At 43.5% G+C, this 22,730-nt stretch overlaps 1 protein-coding gene across 1 annotated transcript; it reads right to left on the reverse strand.

Moving 5' to 3' along the window:
- Nucleotides 1–1,819: 1,819 nt before the first annotated feature.
- On the reverse strand, nucleotides 1,820–22,503 carry ISOC1 (isochorismatase domain containing 1). Its single transcript, XM_059693712.1, has 5 exons — nucleotides 22,128–22,503; nucleotides 10,822–10,941; nucleotides 10,492–10,695; nucleotides 9,125–9,241; nucleotides 1,820–3,033 (listed from the first exon to the last, which is right to left on the reverse strand). The coding sequence occupies exons 1-5, from the start codon at nucleotides 22,422–22,424 to the stop codon at nucleotides 2,887–2,889; spliced, it is 885 nt and encodes a 294-aa protein (XP_059549695.1). The 5' UTR covers nucleotides 22,425–22,503; the 3' UTR covers nucleotides 1,820–2,886.
- Nucleotides 22,504–22,730: the final 227 nt, after the last annotated feature.

Here is a 22,730-nt window from a genome sequence, read left to right on the forward strand (position 1 = left end):
GCTCAATGAAGTAGAAGAGGCATTTACGATGTGGGAATACTGATATATAGTTATTTGACAATGAAAATGATAATTTTCGTATTATCAGCCATTCTCCTGAATTAGTTAGAAAACCATCTGAAAAGAAGTTAAGACTAGATTGAAGATTGTGGCACAGGTAAAGCCGTCGGCACTAGGAATATCCCATCAGCTTTGCTAATGTAAAACAGGGGACTGTTTTATAGATTGTAAGACGTATCCTTTTTATTGTCCCACCCCCACCCCCTTTCCACTACTGAAAGTGCAGGTCCATGTGTTAAGTAACCTGGTTCTCCTCAAACTGCCTTTAACCACCTGTGCAATTTTAGAAACAGAGCGTCTCTGGGCCTCACTAGCCGAATCTGTGAAATAAAACCATGTTAGAATTTTACAGCTGCAATGGACCTTTGAAATCATGATCTTTGAAGTTCTACCCAGCTCTAAAGTCATCATTACCCAAATATTAACTTTTAAAGAGGGAAAATATCCCACCTTGTTAGAGAAATGTGATATTTGAATGGATATAACAGGGTATGTGGTTTCCTGGTTAGGATATGTTATCACTTTTGATTTTAGATTAAGTGTCTGCAGATGTGTTAGCATTTCAATAAATGAAGTGTCTTGATCCTGGCTCCTAACCCCCTTGCTGTTCTTTATTTACATCAGTTAATAGAATCTTGTTATCCTACAAAATTATAGACACTTCCAAATTCAAAGCCTAATGTATTAAAATCAATTCAGTTTTCCTATAATAATAAGGCCTTGACATCCTGCTTTTGCATAATCTGCAAGAAAGAAGGGAGAAGGCAGAATTCCCAATTATGTGACTCCGAACTTTAATACCGAATTGACATTCCTGAATCTTAATTCAATTCACATTCACTGGGAGGTTAGGGTGTATCAGGTTTTGTACCAGACCATAAGTTTCCGAGCACCTTTTTATCCTAACCACATAGCACAATATCTAGAACTTACTAGGTTCTCACAATAGGTTTCCAGGATGAGTGTAGACAATGCACAGGTCCTGCTTTCAAGGAGCTTACAATCCACTGGGAACGATGGATTTTAGCCCAGTGAGACCCATTCCGGACTTTGAACCTGCAGAACTGAAGATAATAAGTGTGTGTTGTTTTAAGCCACTAAGTTTGTGGTAATTTGGCATGGTGGCCACAGGAAGCTAAGCAGGGTCACAGACCTGGTTTCAGCTCTGAAAAGCTCCATTGTGGCGGCATTTCATGAAAAATGAAGGGCCTGGAGCAGTGAAGGGAAATGGGTGCTGTTAGTCAAATCGTTGCTGCTCAGTGTGGTCCCTCTGAGCAGCACTGGTGGCAGCCGGTTCGACCCAGACCTACTGAGCCAGAGTCAGCGTTTTAACAAGACCCCCAGGTGATCTGCGTTCATATTAAAGTCTGAAAAGCACTACGTTAAATTTATTAAAAACTACTTTAAAGTGCGGAGAAGTCTTTGATTCTTCTTTTTGACACACAAGGTTGCTGACAAGAAAAAATTTAAACACACCCACAAGAAGAACTGTGAGGTTGTTGTCTGTTACCACTGACAAAACAAACATTCCTACTGCTCTGAAGATTCCTACTGAATCATGAAGGCCCTCAGCAAAATCTCTGTACCCCTGCCTGCAAAGGATTTTCCTTCTTTGAAAATTCTCAGGAGTTGAAAGATTATAAATGGCAACATTTACACCTTATATATATATTGTACCTTTAAATAGATATTAGAATGCCTGGAATAGTACTCATAGAGCTATGTTGTGGGGGACACAATAATTTCATTCACATAATACATTTTCTTTAATTACTTTAATATAAAAGACAGCAATGTTCCATATTTCACATAATACTTAAAAAAAGTTTTAAAACCCTCTACTAAGTATTTAATGAAAATAAATTTATTGAAGGATAGCAATGACTACAAAATTAATACTACCAAATCGTTACTGGTACCTATATAAGTGGATGGTAGGTGGAGAAAATATCAAACAAAAATATGAACATTTGAAAACTACATTTTATCCAGCCTTTAACTTTTTGCTAAATCTTATGCATATTAGAAGGTATATTCGATATTTTTGTAAAGATAGTCAGCTAAGGTAATACCTCAGATTTTAAAACAGCCCTCCAGTAACTATATGACATTGCAAATCATCCCATCTGTTTACAAAATTAAAACAATGACCCAACGAGTCTTGCTAGGAAAAGACTCAATTAAAAAAGAGAACATTAACAGAGACTTAGTGATGGTGACCAGAATAAGAAAATTAGCATACACATGACAGATATATAATTTCCCAACCTAATTCCGTCTGGTAAGATGAATGCAACTCAGTCAGTAAACTGACTGCATTATGAGGGGAGGGGGGTAACATGAATCAGAGACCTGATTTTAAATCTCATATAAGAATCCTATTTTAATCAACCTGTAAAGTAAAAGCACTGAGTCCACATTAAAGTCTTAACATATGTGTTACAATAATACAAAAGTCAAACTATTGTCAATACAGCTTTTTCTCTGCAGTGCACAATACAAGAAAACTTCACGAGTGTGCACTCTTGAGTTATGATCAATGTATACAGTATAGACAAAACAGGCACCTATATTATAATTTTTTTTAAAATAAATAAGAGCACATTAAGGAGAGAAAAAAAAAGAAGATAAGCAGCACCTGAAGCCTTTGACATTTGTAACTAAATGCTGGGACCCAAATGTTAGACCATTTTTACTATGTTTTACTAAGAGGCGCAAAAAAAGAGCCAGTATTTGACTTAACATTTTAATTCTAGTAGAGACAAGAGCTTGTCGGGTTACAGCCCTGCCCCTGATGGTGAGCGGCACACCAGTCCTTCAGATGTCCTAGACTTTGGAAAGCAGACCCGACTCTGGGGCACTCGCCTTAATCAGATTCTGGACTTCCTTGAATTTCGGATGGTCTTTATCCGCCACCAGCTGTAGCAGAACAGCCTCGCTGGTCGTCACTATGATCCCAGTTCGAGCAAGACGCTTTAAAAAGAAAGATAAAGGCAATTGAAGACGGAATCATGAGAATAAACTCCATGTTAAAATAGCAAAAAGGATGCTGGGACACAATAATTAGTATTCTCTATTAAATCCATGGTCCTTAGCTATACTATAGAAGTCAGTGATGGGGACAGACTTCAAACTAACCACACCACAAACCCACTGTGGTTCTTCTCGATATTGGTACTATGGGCTAGAAACAAGTAAAAGAAAACAGCCAATGTTTTGCTTATATGTGCCACGGATAGATGGGAAATCAAGGCTAATGGCTGTAAAACAATGATTCTCATTTACCTTTTCTGTCCACAAACAGGTGACGTACAGCATGTGTGTCCTCCCACTAAGTAAGAAATGAGCGGTGGTGGAAGAGCCTCAGGTTTCGTTTAAGAATGTGCCCCTTGCCCTAGCTCGTTTGGCTCAGTGGATAGCGTTTGCCTGGGGACTGAAGGGTCCCGGTTCAATTCCAGTCAAGGGCACATGCCCGGGTTGTGGCCTCGATCCCCAGTGTGGGGCGTGCAGGAGGCAGCCGATCAATGATTCTCTTTCATCACTGATGTTTCGAACTCTCCCTCTCCCTCTCCCTTCCTCTCTGAAATCAACAACAATATATTTAAAAAAAAAAAAAAAAAAGGAATATGCCCCTGGATGACAATGGATCCATCACCACTGCCACCATCGTTAACATGTTGGAAACACATTAACTACAGCATAAAAGTTAAGATTGTGTAATTTCACCGACAGGTCAAAGAGTCCTTGCCAAATGGCTCCAGTGGAATCATGATAAAGAACTAAGAACAGAAATGTAAGGAGGGGAAGGAGGGAGAGAGTGGAAGAGGGGGGAAGAGAAAAGAGGGAGGGAGGAAGGCAAACAGGGGAAAGTGGAGGGAATGGTAGGGGAGAAGGGGGAGGGGAGAAGGGAGGTGAGAAGAGAATTCTGCAGTAGAGATTGATTTTTTGGATGTATTTGTTATCAGAAACCCTAGGCAAACAAAAACCCCCCAAACAAACAGCAAAAACAATGAACCAACTGTTATCCCCAGAAACATCTGATGTAAGAACCATGGAAGATGAGGTGGTGAGAAAGATTTCTAGGCAAGTCAGAGGAAAATGCCCAGGTCAGTCTCATTGGAAAGGAGGAGCTGCTCATTAGATTCCCCATATGAGTGACTCCTGGGGATCTAATGAACATAAATTGATGAGCAAAAATAGATCTGAAGACACAGAAGCACCGAACAGACTGTCAAACCTCAGAGGGAAGGCAGGAGAGGGTGGGGGTGGGAAGAGATCAACCAACGAACTTGTTATGAATATATGAATATGCATATATTCATAATCCAGGAACACAGACAGTAGAGTGATGAAGGCCTGGGCTGGGGGCGGGGCAGGCTGGGAGAGGTCAATGGGGGTAAAGGGGACATATGTAATACTTTCAACAATAAAGATTAAAAATAATAATAATAAAAGTGTAATATGCTAATTAGACTGGAAGTCCTTCCGGAAGAAGCTGCGGTGGCGGGGGTTGAGGCAGAGGCGGCGGGGACCAAGAAGAAAGAAAAGAAAGAAAAGAAAGAAAAGAAAGGAAAGAAAGAAAGAAAGGAAGGAAGAAAGAAAGAGAGAGAGAGAGAGAGAGAGAGAGAGAGAGAGAGAGAGAGAAAGAAAGAGAGAGAGAGAGAGAGAAAGAAAGAAAGAGAGAGAGAAAGAAAGAAAGAAAGAAAGAAAGAAAGAAAGAGAGAAAGAAAGAGAGAAAGAAAGAAAGAGAGAAAGAGAGAAAGAAAGAAAGAGAGAAAGAAAGAAAGAAAGAAAGAAAGAGAGAGAGAAAGAAAGAGAGAGAGAGAGAAAGAAAGAAAGAAAGAAAGAGAGAAAGAAAGAAAGAGAGAAAGAAAGAAAGAAAGAAAGAAAGAAAGAAAGAAAGAAAGAAAGAAAGAGAGAGAGAAAGAAAGAAAGAAAGAAAGAAAGAAAGAAAGAAAGAAAGAAAGAAGTCGCTTGAATAGCCAGACAGCCCCGTGGAGCGACAGTAAATCCTCCTTCAGACGGCTACTGATCCGCAGGCCCTACCTTCCCATTGGCACACTCCTGCTTTTTACCGCCAAAGATGTAGAAGGAAGTACAGCCACAGCCTGCATCTGAGAAAACAGGCTTGGGCCTCGACAGCCAGGACAGAGGGCGTGCGGAGCAGAGGACCAGAACCCTTAGGACACGCCAAGACAGCGGGAAGAATGGAGGAAAGAGGAAGCACAAAGCCAGGCTGCTGGTGCCCCTGATGTTGGCATAAATACCAGAAGGTGAGTGACCGCTGAGTTTTTCCAACACTTCTGGACATGAATTTCCCCTCCTTGCTTTTCAGTCCACTAACATCTCACAACCTGTGGAAATCTCAAAGGACTGTGTGCCTGCTTCAGACAGAAGGGCAGGGAGCAAATACAGGACTAGCTGCAGCCCAGCTGTATCTCCAGTCACTCAAACCCCGCTGGTGCCCTCCCCCGCTGGCCGTCCTGCCTGTCTTACTGCTTGCTGTTGCATCAGCGGACTTTCAATATTCAGCCTGAATCTGAATCACGCACATTCAATGTCAGTGAAGGTGCTTTAGAAAATCCAAAATGCCAACCAAAGTGAGCTGCCACTCATCTTTCTAGTTCCTTAGTGAGGCAGGAAGGACAGAAAGCTGTTCCCAGGCCCAAGGAAGAAATGTGATGACCCAGGAAGAAGCCAGCTTTCCCTAGTGGTCTGCGGACCCGAGCCTGGTCCCCTCAACAGCCTTCAGAGGGGCTGAGAGTCGGTCACAGTGGTGGGGTAGGCCGGGAGGCTCCAGGCACAGAAACACACTAAAACCTATACGATACTACTTGGCTTCAAGACTGACATATGGCCAATATCGATTGGATTCAAAAGTAATCAAGCCAAGAACCTGTGTAGGGGAAGGTGTGGCTGGTAGACCTTCGCATGGTACCTGCCCAGCCCCAACCTGAAAGCAGGGAGGGAGCCACAGCAACTTTTCCAGAGCCTGGCAGGCTCCTGCTCTCCACCCTGAGCTACAGGACACCCACAGTGCTGGTCCCAAACCCACTTTCTTTCCCGGCTTTAAAAGGGCAATTAAAACTCCAGCTGTTTTGACCACACACGGGTACATGGCAATAGGTTTCCAATGTGCTGCCCTTACACTTGCAGTCTCAGTCCAACTAGGCCAAAGGAAAGGAATGATTAGTCTGACCCACAAACAAAAAATGCAAGAGCACAAAACCATGATGGCTTTAGAGAGGACGGGTGTGGGGGGTGTGGGAAGCAAATCCTTTAATTTCCAAGCAACACTAACAACTCCCCAGAAGTACAGGGACATCAACTTCAAGAGAGTGTTTTATTCTATTTTATTCTGCACTTACTCTACAATTATTAGTTGAAAGCAACAATGCCTGCTAGATGATAGGTGTTCAGAGAGTTTTGTTGAGTAAAGCTCACAGCACAGACCCTGGCTCAGAAATTCCAGTAATGGTAACTATAAACCTTATTAGGATCATGACCTTGACAGGCCATATGGGTGGTCTCAGGAATTATCTTCAGTAGTTGTCTTCTAAAGGAACCAAGAAGAAGGGGAGCTGGCAGATTGCTATTTAACTTTCAGAGTCATAAAAGAGAAAATTTAACATTTCTCTCAATAATTTAGGGACAAACTAAAACAGTTCCTTAGCAAATTCAGACTGAGCAGGAAACTGAAATGCGGCATGGTTCCCCTACCACCGTCTGACCTGATTCTGTTTTCCCTTTCAACCTCAACACTTTAACTCAACGCTGTTTGCTTCATGCTCCTCCGAATCCACCCTAGACTCTATGCTTTCTTTCCCTCCTAAGAACTTTTCAGGACTAGTCCCTTCTGGGTCTTGCAAGCTAATACATGCTTATACATTTCTTTCTTTTTTTAAAATATATTTTATTAATTTTTTACAGAGAGGAAGGGAGAGGGATAGAGAGTTAGAAACATCGATGAGAGAGAAACATCGATCAGCTGCCTCCTGCACACCTCTCACTGGGGATGTGCCCGCAACCAAGGTACATGCCCTTGACCAGAATCGAACCTGGGACCTTTCAGTCCGCAGGCCGACGCTCTATCCACTGAGCCAAACCGGTTTTGGCTGCTTATACATTTCTGATAAGACTAACCTCATGAAGACAACAAATAATAACAATAAAAATAAAAGCAGGAGCTATCATTTGTGATTACAGTGTCAGAGATGGTATTAAGTGCTACCAATACATTATCTTATTTAATCCTCCCCAAATCCTCCCATGTAGTGAATATTATTTCCATTTCACTAATGAGCAATCTGAGGCATAGATATTAGATAACTTGTCTAAGGACACACATTTACAAAATGCCAGAACCTGCATTCACACCCATATCAACCCTCCATGGTGTGGACCCCTAGTCACTGAGATTACAGGCCACCTCTCAAGGAATGAGGTTCAGATGACAAAAAGCTATGTTTTTATTTTGAGTCTTGTGAGAAGAAAGAACTGCCAACCATAACAATCTTCTGTAATAAATGCCATAATAAAGACATGTCTAAAAAACTTACATGACTGCAGAACAAACGCCCTTGAACTATCTTTATAAACAAGGAAGATTTGTGTTCCTTGTATGCTTTTAGTTTTCACTTCCTTGGAAACACTTCAAGTTCTAGACCTCAGCACTACCAGAAAGATAAATTATCCACAGAGGAACAGAGCTGCTTGCTGGGACAGTGAGGATCTGACAGTGGAAGGAATAAGCTCATTATTAAAATCTGAAATGTGGAAGTTGATTAACTCATGGTTGTAAAAACAGCTTAAAGATCTTTGCTGAGATGGGAAAAAGCAACACTTAGTACCTAAGCACCAGAGAACCCAATAGTCCAAATGGACTTAAAAATGTTTAAACAAAATTAATAAAACTGTTTCCACCCATAATCCCAAAATAGGACTCACTGTGGCAGGAATAAAATAGAGAAGGGACGCCTTAAACAAATGCTGCTCCCCACCTGCTCTGCACCAGCCCTCCCCACTGACCCTTCTCCTTTCCACCTCTGATTCTTCCTCATTTCCCTACCTCACCATCCCAGGAAACACTGCAGGCTAAAAAGATGACAGCCATCCTACAGAGAAAGTGGTTCATAGGCCATCAGTTAAAGAACTCAGCAATTCAATCTACATGTACATTACTCTAAAATCATTATAGGACTAGAATTAAACTCACACACACACACACACACACACACACACACACACACACACACACACACACACAGAATGAATCTTTACAATATGGAGTGAATATTTCAAAGGATTATGATGCACATCTTGACACTCTAGTCCAGCCGTGGGCAAACTACGGCCCGCGGGCCGGATCCGGCCCGTTCGGCTGTTCTATCCGGCCCGCGGAGCCGAAAGAGCGGAGGGTTCTCTTGCTCTCCCCTCCGCTCCTTCACCAGCAGCAGTGTTAACATGTATTAGTTCACACAAACACTCCATCCATGCTTTTGTTCCGGCCCTCCGGTCCAGTTTAAGAACCCATTGTGGCCCTCCAGTCAAAAAGTTTGCCCACCCCTGCTCTAGTCAGAGAACCACAATACACTGCATGTGAGTGGCATGCACAGTCCGTGACATACCTCCTAGTCCCAGAAATTCAAGTCTGAGGAAACCTCACAGGAGGCTGAACCAGGCTTAGGCCCATTATGCCCTCGGTTTGGCTAGATCTTGGTTGAGTTAAACCTAGGTGAGCTGTTTTTAATTTGCAAATCTCTAAATGGTTCAAGCTCAGCTTACTGGAATTTCTCCTAGTTCATGCATAAATCTCTAGCAAAGTTATGACAAAAGACATCAAGGAGCTCTCGGTGTCACTAGTAATCTAGGTCTAAGGAGACAGCGGAGATAAAATAGGATACGGTGGTGAGATCTCAAAGGTCTCTGGAAACCAACGCGTCTGATGCTGTCTGACCAAGCTCAAATTGAAGAGGTAAATCCTGCATTGCTGTCAAATATTCAATGCTCTTCAAACTTATTTGGAAAACTTGGTAAATGACTTGTTTAACCGCAGGACAATTACCTCGAGAGCAAACATCCTGTCCATCATGCTTCTCGATGAGGTGGCGTCAGCAACGATATGAACCTCAATACCTCGGCCGACGAGCTCCAGGGCTGTTTGCTGGATGCACACGTGAGTCTAGAAGGGAAGTAAGAAATCATACGTAATAACGCGGTAAATGTAAAGTATTTTGCAAATGTGCAACCACGGCAGGTCTAATGACCTTGTCCTAACCTCGTTTTGCCTCTAACCTGCTAGGTAACCTTGAGCATAAACAGCATCTCTGGTTTAGTTTCCCCTTTCTAACGTCAGGAACTGGATTACTTCAGCGTTCCTGATTCTGGGATCCTTGACCATTTTCTTCGAGCTCTGTGAGGATTTGTTAAAAGATTTTCCTCTCTGTCACCTGGATGACCTTCCAACAGCTGATGCTACCACCCAGTTTTGATGCCACTCACAATTGGGTTTATTTCTGGATTCACACCAAGTGCCTAATACAAAGAATGCGTCTGCAGTACCGCAGACTGAGAAAGTAATGGGAAAACTGAGTTGTTACAAGGCGCCCAGGAGTAAAGGTAGGCCAGGTTAAAAATAACTCGTGACACAGGCAAAAAATACCCAGTGTCCCAGCACATGTATTATACAGGTCCCATCTTTCCAAGTACTAACTTGTAACAAATGGTTAGCGGAAAACATAAAGTAAAAACATGCTCCAACAATAGCTGGGTTATACAATGAATGAAAGCAGATCCCAATGATGCCATGATGCCAACCTTATCTTATACGACAAGAGAATTTTGGAGAATTATCAACTGACAGCTCAGCTCACTGCAATTACCACTGGAGAACTGCTCAAAGATCAACTTCATTAGGCACGAGATCTAATGATGATGAACGAGCAGAAAAAAGTGCAAAAGTCAGCAACAGCATTTGGTGTGACATTTATACAAAAAGGCTTCAACCATGAACTACATGACTTCTAAGGTTTTTCCAGAGCAAAATTATGACCCAAGGTGAAATCCTACAACACAAAAATAATGCCTTTAGTAAAACTGTGTTCCAAAAGTAGTGGTTAAAAGTAAAAGCCCAAGAATTTATCAACCTAGATTGCAATCCAGCTCCGTCCCTTAACGTTATACAGCATCTGCGTTTTAGTTTCCTCGTCTATAAGATGGGGAGGACTTAGCGTAGAGGGTTGCTATGAGAGTTTAATGAATTAACATATAAAGTGTTTAGATTACTGCCATGCAAACAGTCAACACTTAATAAATGGTGGCTATTTTTCATCAGGATTACCATCTACATGGTATTCTATATACAAAAATGCATTCCAGGATCAAGTTTTCTACAAATGAGATTATGTCCACAACATAACAAGAGGCACTTACTTCTACTCCAAATAACACAACGCTCCTGACTCCAGGAATCTCTGCTAACGCCGCTTCCACCTCTGGTAACACCATGGAAAACTTGGTCTTTGGAAGCACCAGTTTCACACCCGTTAAGTCGATTTCTTGAACAGTGCTTCCAAGACCTTTGGGGTACTGCTCTGTTACAATAACCGGAATTCCTAAAATCCGGGCCCCTTGCAACTGGAAAGAAACCACACATACAAACAAAACCCCCCCGTAAAGATAATTAGTAACACGCATATATATATATATATATATGAATGTATATCATGCTTTAGTAAATTGGAAAAAAATAAGCAAACGTACCAATCTTTGTCCCACACTAATAATATCCCCAAAATACTTGATGGCTGGCCGGAACCTTTCCTGCATATCACAGCAGAAAAACACGGTGCTCGAAGGTGTAAGATTTCCCAGGGTAGTGAGCTGAGGAAAAAAAGAAAAAAGAATGAGTTAGCACTCATTATCCGATGACATTTATTTTCGGTGGAGGTCAATAAAAGAAGAAAATGTTTCTACTGCTTGATCCACTAAGTCAATTTCTTCAACTATTATCCAAAAGGAATGATATGAACTACAGAAAAAAAATTATCCACAAAGATTTCCAGTGAACGGCTTTTAATAGTGAAAATTAGCAATAAACCCGGCCAATAATACAGAAATGATTTCACAAATTTTAACACTCACAGGACAAAACATTTTTTAGCCAATTAAAATAGTATATATATACATATATATATTTCAAAAATTTGTACCACCTAAGAAGAAATGCTAATTTTAAAAACAGAGCACAGTTCAATAGTATTCCAATAATGTTAAAATGTGAATAAGAAGTAGAAGCAGGCCCTTGCTGGGTAACTCAGTTGGTTAGAGCGCTGTCCCCATAAATTTGATGTCTGCATTTTAAAACATATTTATCAAAATCAGAGGCATCGGGTTCGATCGCTGGCCAGGGCATGTATGCATAAATAAGTGGAACAACAAATTCATGTTTCTCTCTCTGTCTTTAAAATCAAAAAATAAGATATTTTTAAAAAGTAGAAGCAAATATATAAAAATAAGAAGTGGTTATATAGAGGGTGTCCTTAAAAATGTATACACACACCTTGAATAATTATAAAGGCAGTGTTTATTAAAATACAGTTCATTTTCAAAACTGAGCTATCAGCTGTTAAAGTGTGTATATGTTTTTTCGGGGATAACCTGTAGTTAGGGGTATTAATAATATTTTCTCTTTATACCTTTTTCATATTTTCCAAGTGCTATTTAAAAACATTTTCTGAATGCTATTTAAAAATGTGTATTACTTTTATAATAAAAACAAACATTACAACAGTAAATAACTTAAAGTTGATGATGGCATTGCTTATAAATACAAAGTAAAATTGAAAATAACCTGTAATAGAGACCGTGGAACATAAAACTAAAGAAAGCAGACAGAAACAAATCCAGAATTATTGCCTGTCATCAAGACAGAAAGATTATGATGCTATTAAGAATAACTTCCAAGTTCACAAAAAGGCAATGAAACGATGCCAACCACATCACCAATGTCAAATAGACAGACACAAATTTGATGTCTGCATTTTAAAACATATTTATCAAAATCAGAGGCTTCAATGACAAGATGAAAACTGGGTATCAGACTACCAGGCTTTGCATTGCCACAGTTGGTCTATTCTAACAACTCGGGCCCAATATGAATCTACCTAGAGGTGAAAATCATTACTGAATATAAGAATTTAACCAACTGGATTCTTAAAAGTCCATGGCGCTTTTCTTTCCACGTTCTCAAATTACAGAGAGCCATGTAAAGCATTCAGTCTGGTCCTGAATGAACCCACACCACTATTCTTCTAGCCACTCTGCTAGTTAACCTGTTTTGCTTTCTCTAAAACCACTCCCCGATGATAATTTTCTACAGGAATCCGTGTCTCCATTACACAGTGGTGGCTGCACCATTGCCTGGCCCTAGATGCCTTACTGCCTCAGCACACAGCATACCCTCAGGAAACAGGTTACTACAGGAATTCAGTGAATCATTAAAAGGAATCTTTCATCCTTAATAGTATGACTGCTCTAATCAGTTTTCTCTTTATTCCTCTATGCCCTGGTCTGAGGGATTCTGGTGCTTTAATCTCCCTCTGGTGTTAACTCCATAAACATGCACTGATTAGCCATGTGCACTCCAACACAAGTTCATGCAGAGCAAGTGACACCTGTAATTCAAACACAATGTATAGGGTTTCCTACTTTGCCAATAAAGAATATTAAAATAAATATCCAAGCATCTTATATTATATACTAGAGGCCCGGTGCACAGATTTGTGCACCTCAGCCTGGCCTGTGCCCTCTCGCAATCCGGGAACCCTGAGGGGATGTCGGACTGCTGGTTTAGAAACTGGCAGTCCGACATCCCCCCAGGGATGTAGTAGTGCCTGAAGTGGCAGGCGGCCAGGGAGGAGCCTGAGCCCAGGCTGGGCACCGCTCCCGCTCATCCCTGCCTCGCTGCGCCTGCCACCGCCGCCACCACCACCACCACCGCTGCTGCTCGGTAATCTTGCTGAGCAGTGCTCCCACTGTGGGAGTGCACTGACCACCAGGGGGCAGCTCCTGTGTTGAGCGTCTGCCCCCTGGTGTTCAGTGCATGTCACTGCTACTGGTTGACCTGTTGTTTGGTTGGTTGGTCGCTTAGGCTTTCATATATATAGATTCTATGGGATTAAACACTATGTATAGGGTTTTCCTAGTTTTAATTAAACTAAATATCGAAGCATCTTAAATTATATATGCTACCTTTGGCTGCTTTCTTACATACATTTTTAATGAAAATATTATGCCACCATTTTGGTAATTTTTCAAAAGCTGTGAATATAATATGTATATAGGTACTTAGGGCAGCAGTGGCCAACCAGTGGTCTGTGGACCACTGGTGGTCCGTGAGGTCCGAAAGGTTGTCGACCACTGACTTAGGGGACCATTTTTAAAAGAATCATTCTTTATGTCTATGTATTTTAAACTCTCAGTAAACATTAAATCTTGGTTACAAAGGCTCACAATCTATATTATTTTCTTCTTATAAATTTGAATCGTAGGTCCCTAGTCATTCACAATGTGTTTAGGGCACACTATGAAAAGCAGTTTACCATCAACCAGCCTGTTTTAAATGATAGTAATAGAACTCAGCCAAGCTCAACACTCCCCGACAGGGGGAAGCCAGCAAGCATGCAAAATAAAACTCCCGGGCAGCCGCTCCTATGCCAGAGACCTACTTAAATCTCCAAGATCTCACACACTAACTCAAGTTTGGTTGTCTGGATTCTAAACTCATAGATGGTTATAAACAGCAAATGAGAAAGCAAACTGCTGGAGATAGGCAAACTGACAGCAGCAAGAAATGACAGCTGACCGAGAGAAGCTTCAATGCACAATAAAAGCAGATCAAAACTCAACTTGTCCTACACTCTAGACCTCTAGTGAAGGAATAACAAGCTGTATAAAACTTATAAACTGGAGTAATATCATGTTATCACACACATTAAGAAAATGTTAAATTATATAACATTTTGGGACTATCACATATTTTATTGATTTTTTACAGAGAGGAAGGGAGAGGGATAGAGAGTTAGAAACATCGATGAGAGAGAAACATCGATCAGCTGCCTCCTGCACACCCTCCACTGGGGATATGCCCGCAACCAAGGTACATGCGCTTGACTGGAATTGAACCCGGGACCCTTTGGTCCGCAGGCCAACGCTCTTATCCACTAAGCCAAACTGGTCAGGGCGGGACTATAATATAAAATGGCCAAAATATTAAAAAATACTTTGGGTACTTGAAGAAATAAAATCTTACCTACCCGGAAATCCTAAATACTCAGAGCTGTGATCTCCTGGGGTTCCTATTCCCTGGTGCTTCCCTGTACCTCATTTCAGTGGTGAGGTATCCTGTTCTGGGCAGGGGACCACATCAGATGCATGTCATATAAGACATAGGTTGAGGAGGTCAGAAAATGCAGCCCTAAAATCCTCACTGCCCTGAAAAACCTTTCTAGTTCAGGAACTCATCATCTATAAACGTTCAGTGAACAAAGAAAGAAAGAAACCAGAGAGATAAGGTGGCAAGGCACATTTTTTTTTTTTAATGCAGAGATGACTGGTTATAATTTAGTGAACCAAAAATGCCTAGATAGTCTCCTCTCAAGGAGTTAAATTCCCAACATCCCCTTGAATGTGGCCTGCACTTTGTAATTCACTTTCTCAGAGTAGAGCAGAGGGAAGAGGGTAACTTTAGAGTGGAAAAACCTGGCTAACACTGCCTCAAATAGACTAAAATGAAGGTAACCCCCTGTCTGGAGTGGCTCAGTGGATGAGTGTTGACCTATGAACCAGGAGGTCACAGTTTGATTCTCGGTCAAGGCACATGCCCAGGTTGAGGACTTGATCCCCAGTGTGGGGCGTGCAGGAGGCAGCCGATCAATGATTCTCTCTCATCATTGATGTTTCTATCTCTCTCTCCCCCTCTCCCTTCCTTTCTGAAATCAATAATAAAAATATACTTTAAAAAATACAAATTTTTTAACCAATGTTGTTATGTTGATGGTATGTAGCTTTCATATAATGTGAGAATGACCTTCATAATCTCCCTCTCAAAATCCCGCAACTCCAGTCTAAGCATGAGAAAAAAAATCAGATGAATTCAATTTGCGGTACATTCTATCAAATCATTTGGCCAGGACGCCTCAAAACTGTCAAGATCATCAAAAGCAATGGACGTCTGGGAAACAGTCATAGCCCAGAGGAGCCTACGGAGACATGGCAACTAAATGTAATTAGTATCCTGGATCGGATCCTGGAATAGGAAAGGGGCATTAGGGAAAAGCTAGTGAAATCTGAATGAAGTGTGGAGCTCAGTTAATGTTGGTTCCTTAGTTGTGACAAATATGCCACAGTAATGGGGGGAAGCTGGATACAGGTCTACAGGAAGTCTCTGTGCTATCTTTGCTATAAATCTAACATTATCCTAAAATAAAAAGTTTGTTTTAAAAATAAATGGTCTCGCCCTAACTGGTTTGGCTCAGTGGATAGAGCATCAGCCTACGGACTGAAGGGTCCCAGGTTCAATTCCGGTCAAGGGCATGTACCTTCGTTGCGGGCACATCCCCAGTAGGGGGTGTGCAGGAGGCAGCTGATCGATGTTTCTCTCTCATCGATGTTCCTAACTCTCTATCCCTTTCCCTTCCTGTCTGTAAAAAATCAATAAAATAAATAAATAAATAAATAAATAAATAAAAATAAAAAATGGTCTCCCTAGGCTATGGTAGTTAGGGGGAAAGATGCTACTTTATGAATAACCTCCATACTTTACAAGCCAAGAAAGAGGCTTTGAGGCTACAAACAAAACAAATCAAACCAATCCAACCCATGTCCAACCAACCCCCCGCCACCCTCCAAATCCACATGAATTCTAAAAGCTGTTGTTAAATTACACATTGACTCTATAATTCACAGGGACTTCTTACTCTGACTCATGAATTTCTCTTAAAACCAACTAAAAATACTGTTCATATGCCCAGCCGGAGTGGCTTGGTGGTTGAGCGTTGACCTATGAACCAAGAGGTCATGGTTTGATTCCCGGTCAGAGCACATGCCCAGGTTGTGGACTTGATCCCCAGTGGAGGACATGCAGGAGGCAGCTGATCAATTATTTTCTCTCATCATTGATGTTTCTATCTCTCTCTCCCTCTTTGAAATCAATAAAAATATTAAAAAGTGAATAAATAAAATATTGTTCTTAGTCAAACATTTACACGTTGCAACCACAGGATAACAAAATAAAAGTGGATTTGACCAAATGCCGTCACAGTAAAAGTGTAGCAATTACAGACAAATGCATATTCAAGAAGCATGAAGAAATCATATGTAAAAATATGTGCATATACATGCCTTCACATTTCCACCTATATCCCTACAACATGTACATTCAATAATACAGACTTCAATACACATATTTAAATACAAGGAGCTGATCACAGCCAATGGCTTCCTCAAGCTAGAATTTAAGACCATTTTCTAGTATACATTTTTTGTCCACTTTCTTAAGAACTGTCATAGCTGGGATTTACCCTGTGATTTCCTATACAAAAGGCTCTTCATCCCCAAGTCCCATTATTACCATTATCATGACAGTATCTACCCTCCTTCACTAGCACGTGTGCACTGACTGTTTGTAACAACGGCTTGTTCACCGACTCGGAATCTGCCCCGCCCTGGCTGGGTCCCCCTGGTTACTCAGGACAGGCACATACAGGGTGACTGGCTGGCCGTCCTCGGTGATGAACTGCGCACCAGTTCTGTTCTCTCCATAAAAGTACTACATGGCGCATGTTATATGTTGAATTGTGTCCCCCCAAATTCATACATTGAATCCCTAACCCCAGTACTTCAGAAAGTGACTTTATTTGGATTGAAAATATAATTAGTTACAATGAGGTATTATTACTGGAGTAGGGTGGGTGCCTAGTCCAGTGGTTGGCAAACGGCGGCTCGCGAGCCACATGCTGCTCTTTGGCCCCTGAGTGTGGCTCTTCCACAAAATACCGACTTCTGCGCATGGGCCACGAAGTTTCAATCACACTGTACGTGCGCGCCCTCACGTGGTATTTTGTGGAAGAGCCACACTGAAGGGGTCAAAGAGCCGCATGTGGCCCGTGAGCCGCGGTTTGCCCACCACGGGCCTAGTCCAACATGACTGGTGTCCTTATAAAAAGGGAGACATTGGGACAGAGAGGCCTTGTGAACCTGAAGGCAGAGATCAGGGTGATGTGTCCATAAGCCAAGCAAGGCCAAAGGCTGCCAACAAATCAGCAAAAGCCAGGAGAGCGGCATGGCACGGATTCTCCTTCACGGCCTCCGAAGCAACCCTGATCTCTGCCTTCAGAACTGCGAGAAATAAACTGTTGTATGAGCCACCGAGTCTGGGGTACTTAGTCACAGCAGCCCCCTAGCAAAGTACTACAGTGAGTACAATTCATATCTTTAGGAAGGAGTCAAGTTTGGAATTGTAAATGTGATGCTTTCAAAAACTTGGTAGTCTTTTATAGGCTGAAAACAGGCCTGATCTGCTTGGAGGAGAGTCCCGAAGGGGGCCCGGGGCGTCCCTATTTCACTCAGCGGTGCCTCCAAGGCCATCAGGTTACCCAGCCACAGGAGGACCTCGCTCCCACACTGACTCACTCAGACAGAGGCCTGTGTGATGTGGCTCCCCGGACGAGGCTCCCTACACAGCACACCCTGTGGATGAAATCCGAGTCCAGATCTCAATTTCTCTCATTTCAATTACATGAAATTACACAAATCCAGTGCCATCTCCAAATGGCAGTCTATTAATCTGTCACAAAGCAAGAAAAATAGTATCTACCTCATACGGCTAGTTCAAGGATTACAGGAGCTTCATGTAATCAATCAATAAATGTCTCAGGCTATTGTGAGATCCCCCTTCTAGAAAACACACTACACTCTGGAATTCAGCACATTTAAAACCCTTTTTCAGTAATGAGGTTAAAAATAACACTTATTATTAAGCTCCCTTAGGAAATACACACACACACACACACACACTAATATTGCCTAACTTGTTATGTTAACACAGTCTGCAGAATTAAGTAAATGATTCGTAAAGTGGATTTCCCAATGTCACCAAAAGACTTACCATTCCATGTTCTGTTTCTGGCAAAACAGGTTTTGGGCTTTGTAATACAGGCTGCAAAGGAATTATTTCTACCTGCTCCTCCTACATGCTCCCGTGGTAAACGTTCCCGATTCAAAAATCACACCTTCAGACTAGCCAGCCCAGGGGGAGCAGACGCCTTTCCCTCTGCTTTACAGACCTGCCCTCGCTCCCTTCCCATGAAGTCTGCGCTCCTGTCTAGCCATGAACTGTCCATGGCCCTGTTTAAGAGAATAACAGTAGTAATAAACTTCCAAGAAAGTGAAAGCTGGAGCTGAATCCCTTTCCAATTAACCACTCAGGACAAGGTCAGAATAACCTTCCCAGGGAAGCTTATCTCCTGCCCACCCACCCGAGGCTGTCAGAGCCCTCCCTGCTGGCTGAAGCCAATCCTCTCACGGGCGTCCTTCTCACAAGGCCCATGTCTTCCCTCCTCTACTGGCTCTGCCTTCCCTGGCGACAAGCTGGGAAACACACTGGTGGTGGTATGATAGCAAATTCAGGTGAGTTTCCACAGAGGAATGTTTCTATTAGTTAAAACTTGGGAAACACATTTTGGAAAATTAAAACTTCTAAGTAAAAAAAAAAATGACCTAAATTCCCATGGCATAATCCTGTCATTTACATTTCTTCCCCCAAGTCTCAAAATTCCTCGGACTTCAAACATATTGACAATGTTAAAGACACATAAACCATGCTTGAAACAAGAGCTGTCTTTTGCTACCTGTGACAGAGTATTTCAGAAAAGACGACACTTAAAAAGTTACTACAGCCTAATATTGGCAATGGGGATCTTAAAGATCAGTCCCCATAAAACCGCTCACCAAACACGGGTGCTGACAGTGCAGCACAGGCAGTGGCAGTCAGAACAAGCAGGAAAGCAAACTCAAACCCCTATGTAAATGGAGAAAACATTCTAGAATATATAGTGTGTGAGGCAGGGCCACGGAGGCTCGAAGGCCTATGTCTGGAGAAATAACAAGTCACATTATTTAAGCAGTGACCTACATATGGCCAACGTTATGCTCTTTGTCCCAGCCTCTGGGAGAAGGAAGGGGCCTACCATCCCAGTAGCACAGCTACCTTGAGTCTTCCTAAGTGACAGGCATCTATTCCAAAGAACAACGAACAGCATCAAAACAAACGGTATTACACGCTCAAGTCTGTGGCTTGTTTTCTATTCTGCTTTATATTTTCATGAAGCATAAAGAGAACAAGAATGCTCTGGCCAGCGATAAGGGAGGACCCTCACGTGCTTTGCTGTCTTCACCATTACCGTGAACCTTGAACGAGTCCCTGTATGTTCTGCTCTTTTGCAAAATGAAAAGAGTTAGATTAGGTAAGGAACGATAGATAATTGGGCCTTTCTCATGTCTACATTCACTGTGCCAGACAGTTACAGCTACCGCTCAAATGTTTGTGGAATGAACTCTGGTCTCCTCTAGCATAAAATGTCCATGTCTCTAGGATTATACTGCTGTGCTCCAAAAGATACATAAAATGGTTATGAAAAGAAATATCTTAATTTTCCTTCTGAGCGTACACACACACACACACACACACACACACACACACCACACGCATCTCATATAGATAGAAACAGGTATCAGAATAGGTACATGAATATATGGGTAAATGTGTGCCCATGTATGTATCTGTGTATATCCCTCCATATTCTCTATTTTCAAGGCACCTGTCTGAAGAAGTCAAAATATTATGATTAGAGGAAGATAATGTAAGTCTTTAATTATTTAAAAATATATAAAATATTTTGTAACAGATATTAAAGAATTCTTGGGCTATTTAGTGAAAAATCATTTTTCAAAGGATAAGACAGAGTAGTGCTATTATCAATATTTTAAACATAACCACAAAAAATTAACTATATGTTACCTCCTATCCCAGGCAAAATATTTCAAAAGCCACAAGTGACCTGAATTATATAATGCCTTTGGATAAAGTACGAGACATTTCAAGTATACACATTTAAGAATGTTTAATTAAAAAGAGTTGTCAGCCGTGGCCGGTGTTATACAATGGTTAGAGTGTCGGCCCACATACCAAAGGGTCTCAGGTTCGATTTCGGTCAAGGGCCTGTTCCTGGGTTGCAAGTTCAACCCCTGGCCCCAGTTGGGGAATGTGCAGTGTGGGAGGCAACCAATCGATATGTCTCTCTCACGTTGATGTTTCTTACTCTCTCCTCTTCCCTCCCTCTTTCCCTCCCTCCCACTGTCTCTAGAAATCAATGGAAAAAATATCCTCTGGTATTAAACCTCACAGATGGGGGCGGGGGGCGGGGGGTTGTGCTAGTTTGGCATAACATCCGGTTAGGTAACAGCCCACCCTCCTCTCCAACTACTATAGGAAATCATCACAAAGAATCTGCATCCTCAGAGCAGGTCCAAGACCTCCTCATTAGAATTTGGATTCTCGCCTTCATTAATGGATTTGTCAAAGGTGCATCCAACTTCTTAGGTATTTGGGCAGCAATAATCTAAATAGACAAGGAAGGCTGCAGAGAGGGGTCAGCCATGAAAACTCTTTTTTTAAAAAAAATTTTATATTTTAATTTTTAAAATTTCTTTTTCAGTTACAGTTGTGACATACGATATTATATTAGTTTCAGGGTACAACGTACGGATTAGCCATCCCTGTGACTGTGTTTTTCTAAATGCCATGGAAACTCTCGAAGATATAAAAATGGGGAGTAGTAAACACCTACAATCACAGGCCTCCAAATTCTGCATGTGGACGGCAGCAGTCGGAGGCCACCTGCCTTGCTGCAGGCTCTGCAGGAGTGACAGTGACTCTCAAAGCCTTTGTCCTCTGAGGCCGCCTCAAGCACCTGCTCACAAGCTTCTGGCATAGGTGCTGGGGTGACAGGAAACAAGACCAATTCCACAGCCGACTACAACGGGAAAAACAACTAGAGAACGATCCGCAGAATGACACCTGAATATTAAAAAATGCCTTCTACCCTCGAATGCTACATTTCAGTTTGGTCTTCCGAAGACACGGCTTACGGGTTTCTCCACTAAAGGAAAAATGCTGATGGTGTAGTACTAAACCATACCTCATATTTTTCTTTTCAAAAATATAAATCGTTCAGTGAATCCTCTGAGCATTAAAAAAAAAAAAAAAGGACAGGAGACTGACCCGCTGTTGTATAAGAGTGTGGCTTTTTAAAAAGCAACGTAAAAAGCTATAAAATAACCCTCAAGTATAATAACTTTCTGAGTCATCATGACCAGGAAATCATGGTCTTGCTAAAGTTGCATTTAGGAGGGTCAATCCGACATTTTTAATGGGGCCGACGCACGTGTAACCAGCAGGTTCAGCTGACAGCTCCTGGGAAGAGGGTAAGCACACGGTTATCTCACTTGGGTCAGGGGAGGCTTCAGGTCATGAGCCCGAAAGCGGGGGAAGAGGAGGGGGAGAAGGTCTGACTCCTAAAGTTTTGTGCTTCCGCAAGTGGTGAACACAACTCCGGGGAACACACCCGGAGGCCAACGCTCCCTACAATGCATCACCCCCAAATAAAAGCACGGCCACCACCGCCCAGCCCTGGGCGCCGCGGGAGGCTGGGACTCGCTCCCGGCGCACCCGGCGGCTGCGGGCGGCCGAGGGCCACACACGTGGGGGCGATCGCGCGCGGCCACCAGCTGGGAGGCCCCCGCCCCCGCCCGCCGAGGGCAGCTGGCGACCGTCACCTCCGCACCGGCACATTCCCGGGGGCGTCCCCGCCGCCGGCGAGAGCGACCGGCCCTTCCCAGGCGGCGCGGCGCGCAGGAACGGGCTCCCGCGCGGCGCGGGGCACCTGAGGAGCGCGGCGGGGGCCGGGCGCGCGGGGACCGGGCGCGGCGGCGGCGGCGGCGGGACCCACCTGGATCTGCAGCGGCACGAGGCGCACCTTGCAGCGCTCGCTCACCGCGAAGCCCTTGGGCAGGTCCACGTACTGGCCCCACTCCTCCGCGAAGAGCTGCACCACGAATTTGCGGTGCATGTCGAGCTGGTCGCCGTACAGGCTGAGGAACTTCTGGATGAGCAGCTCGTAGCCGGCGCCGTGGGGCACGGACGAGGGCCGCGCGAAGACCGAGAAGCAGAAGAGCACGGGGACCGTGCCCGACGGCGCCCCCGCGCCCCCGTTGGGGAGCGCCGGGACCGCCGCCTCCGCCGCCATGTTCCCCGGGCGTCTGCCCGCTCCCAGGCCGCCGAGGCGCAGACACCGCCGGCCGCCGCGCCCCGCCTCCCCGCGCCCGCCCGCCCGCCGCTCGGGAGGCGAAGGGGCGGGTCCTGGCGGCCGCGGCCGGCGCGCCCTCCTCCGCGCGGGGTGGGGCGGGCCGCCGCCGAGGGCAGGGCGCTGGGGTCGGGGTGCGCGCGGGAGCGAGCGCCTGCGCCCGCCGCCGGGACCGCCCCCTCCCACGCGGGGTGGCTGCAAGGCGCAGCTCGGGGCGGAGATGTGGGCACCCCCGCCGCCCCACTCCGC

Source organism: Myotis daubentonii, chromosome 4 (assembly GCF_963259705.1).
Source record: "Myotis daubentonii chromosome 4, mMyoDau2.1, whole genome shotgun sequence".
Lineage (NCBI taxonomy): Eukaryota > Metazoa > Chordata > Mammalia > Chiroptera > Vespertilionidae > Myotis > Myotis daubentonii.

Coding starts and splice junctions, on each gene's coding strand:
- ISOC1 (XM_059693712.1), bottom strand. CDS start 22,424: ATGGCGGCGGAGGCGGCGGTCCCGGCGCTCCCCAACGGGGGCGCGGGG. Junction 10,942..22,127: donor TCGTGCCGCTGCAGATCCAG/GTGGGTCCCGCC, acceptor TTTTTTCCTCAG/CTCACTACCCTGGGAAATCT. Junction 9,242..10,491: donor TTGTGTTATTTGGAGTAGAA/GTAAGTGCCTCT, acceptor CTTCCCTTCTAG/ACTCACGTGTGCATCCAGCA.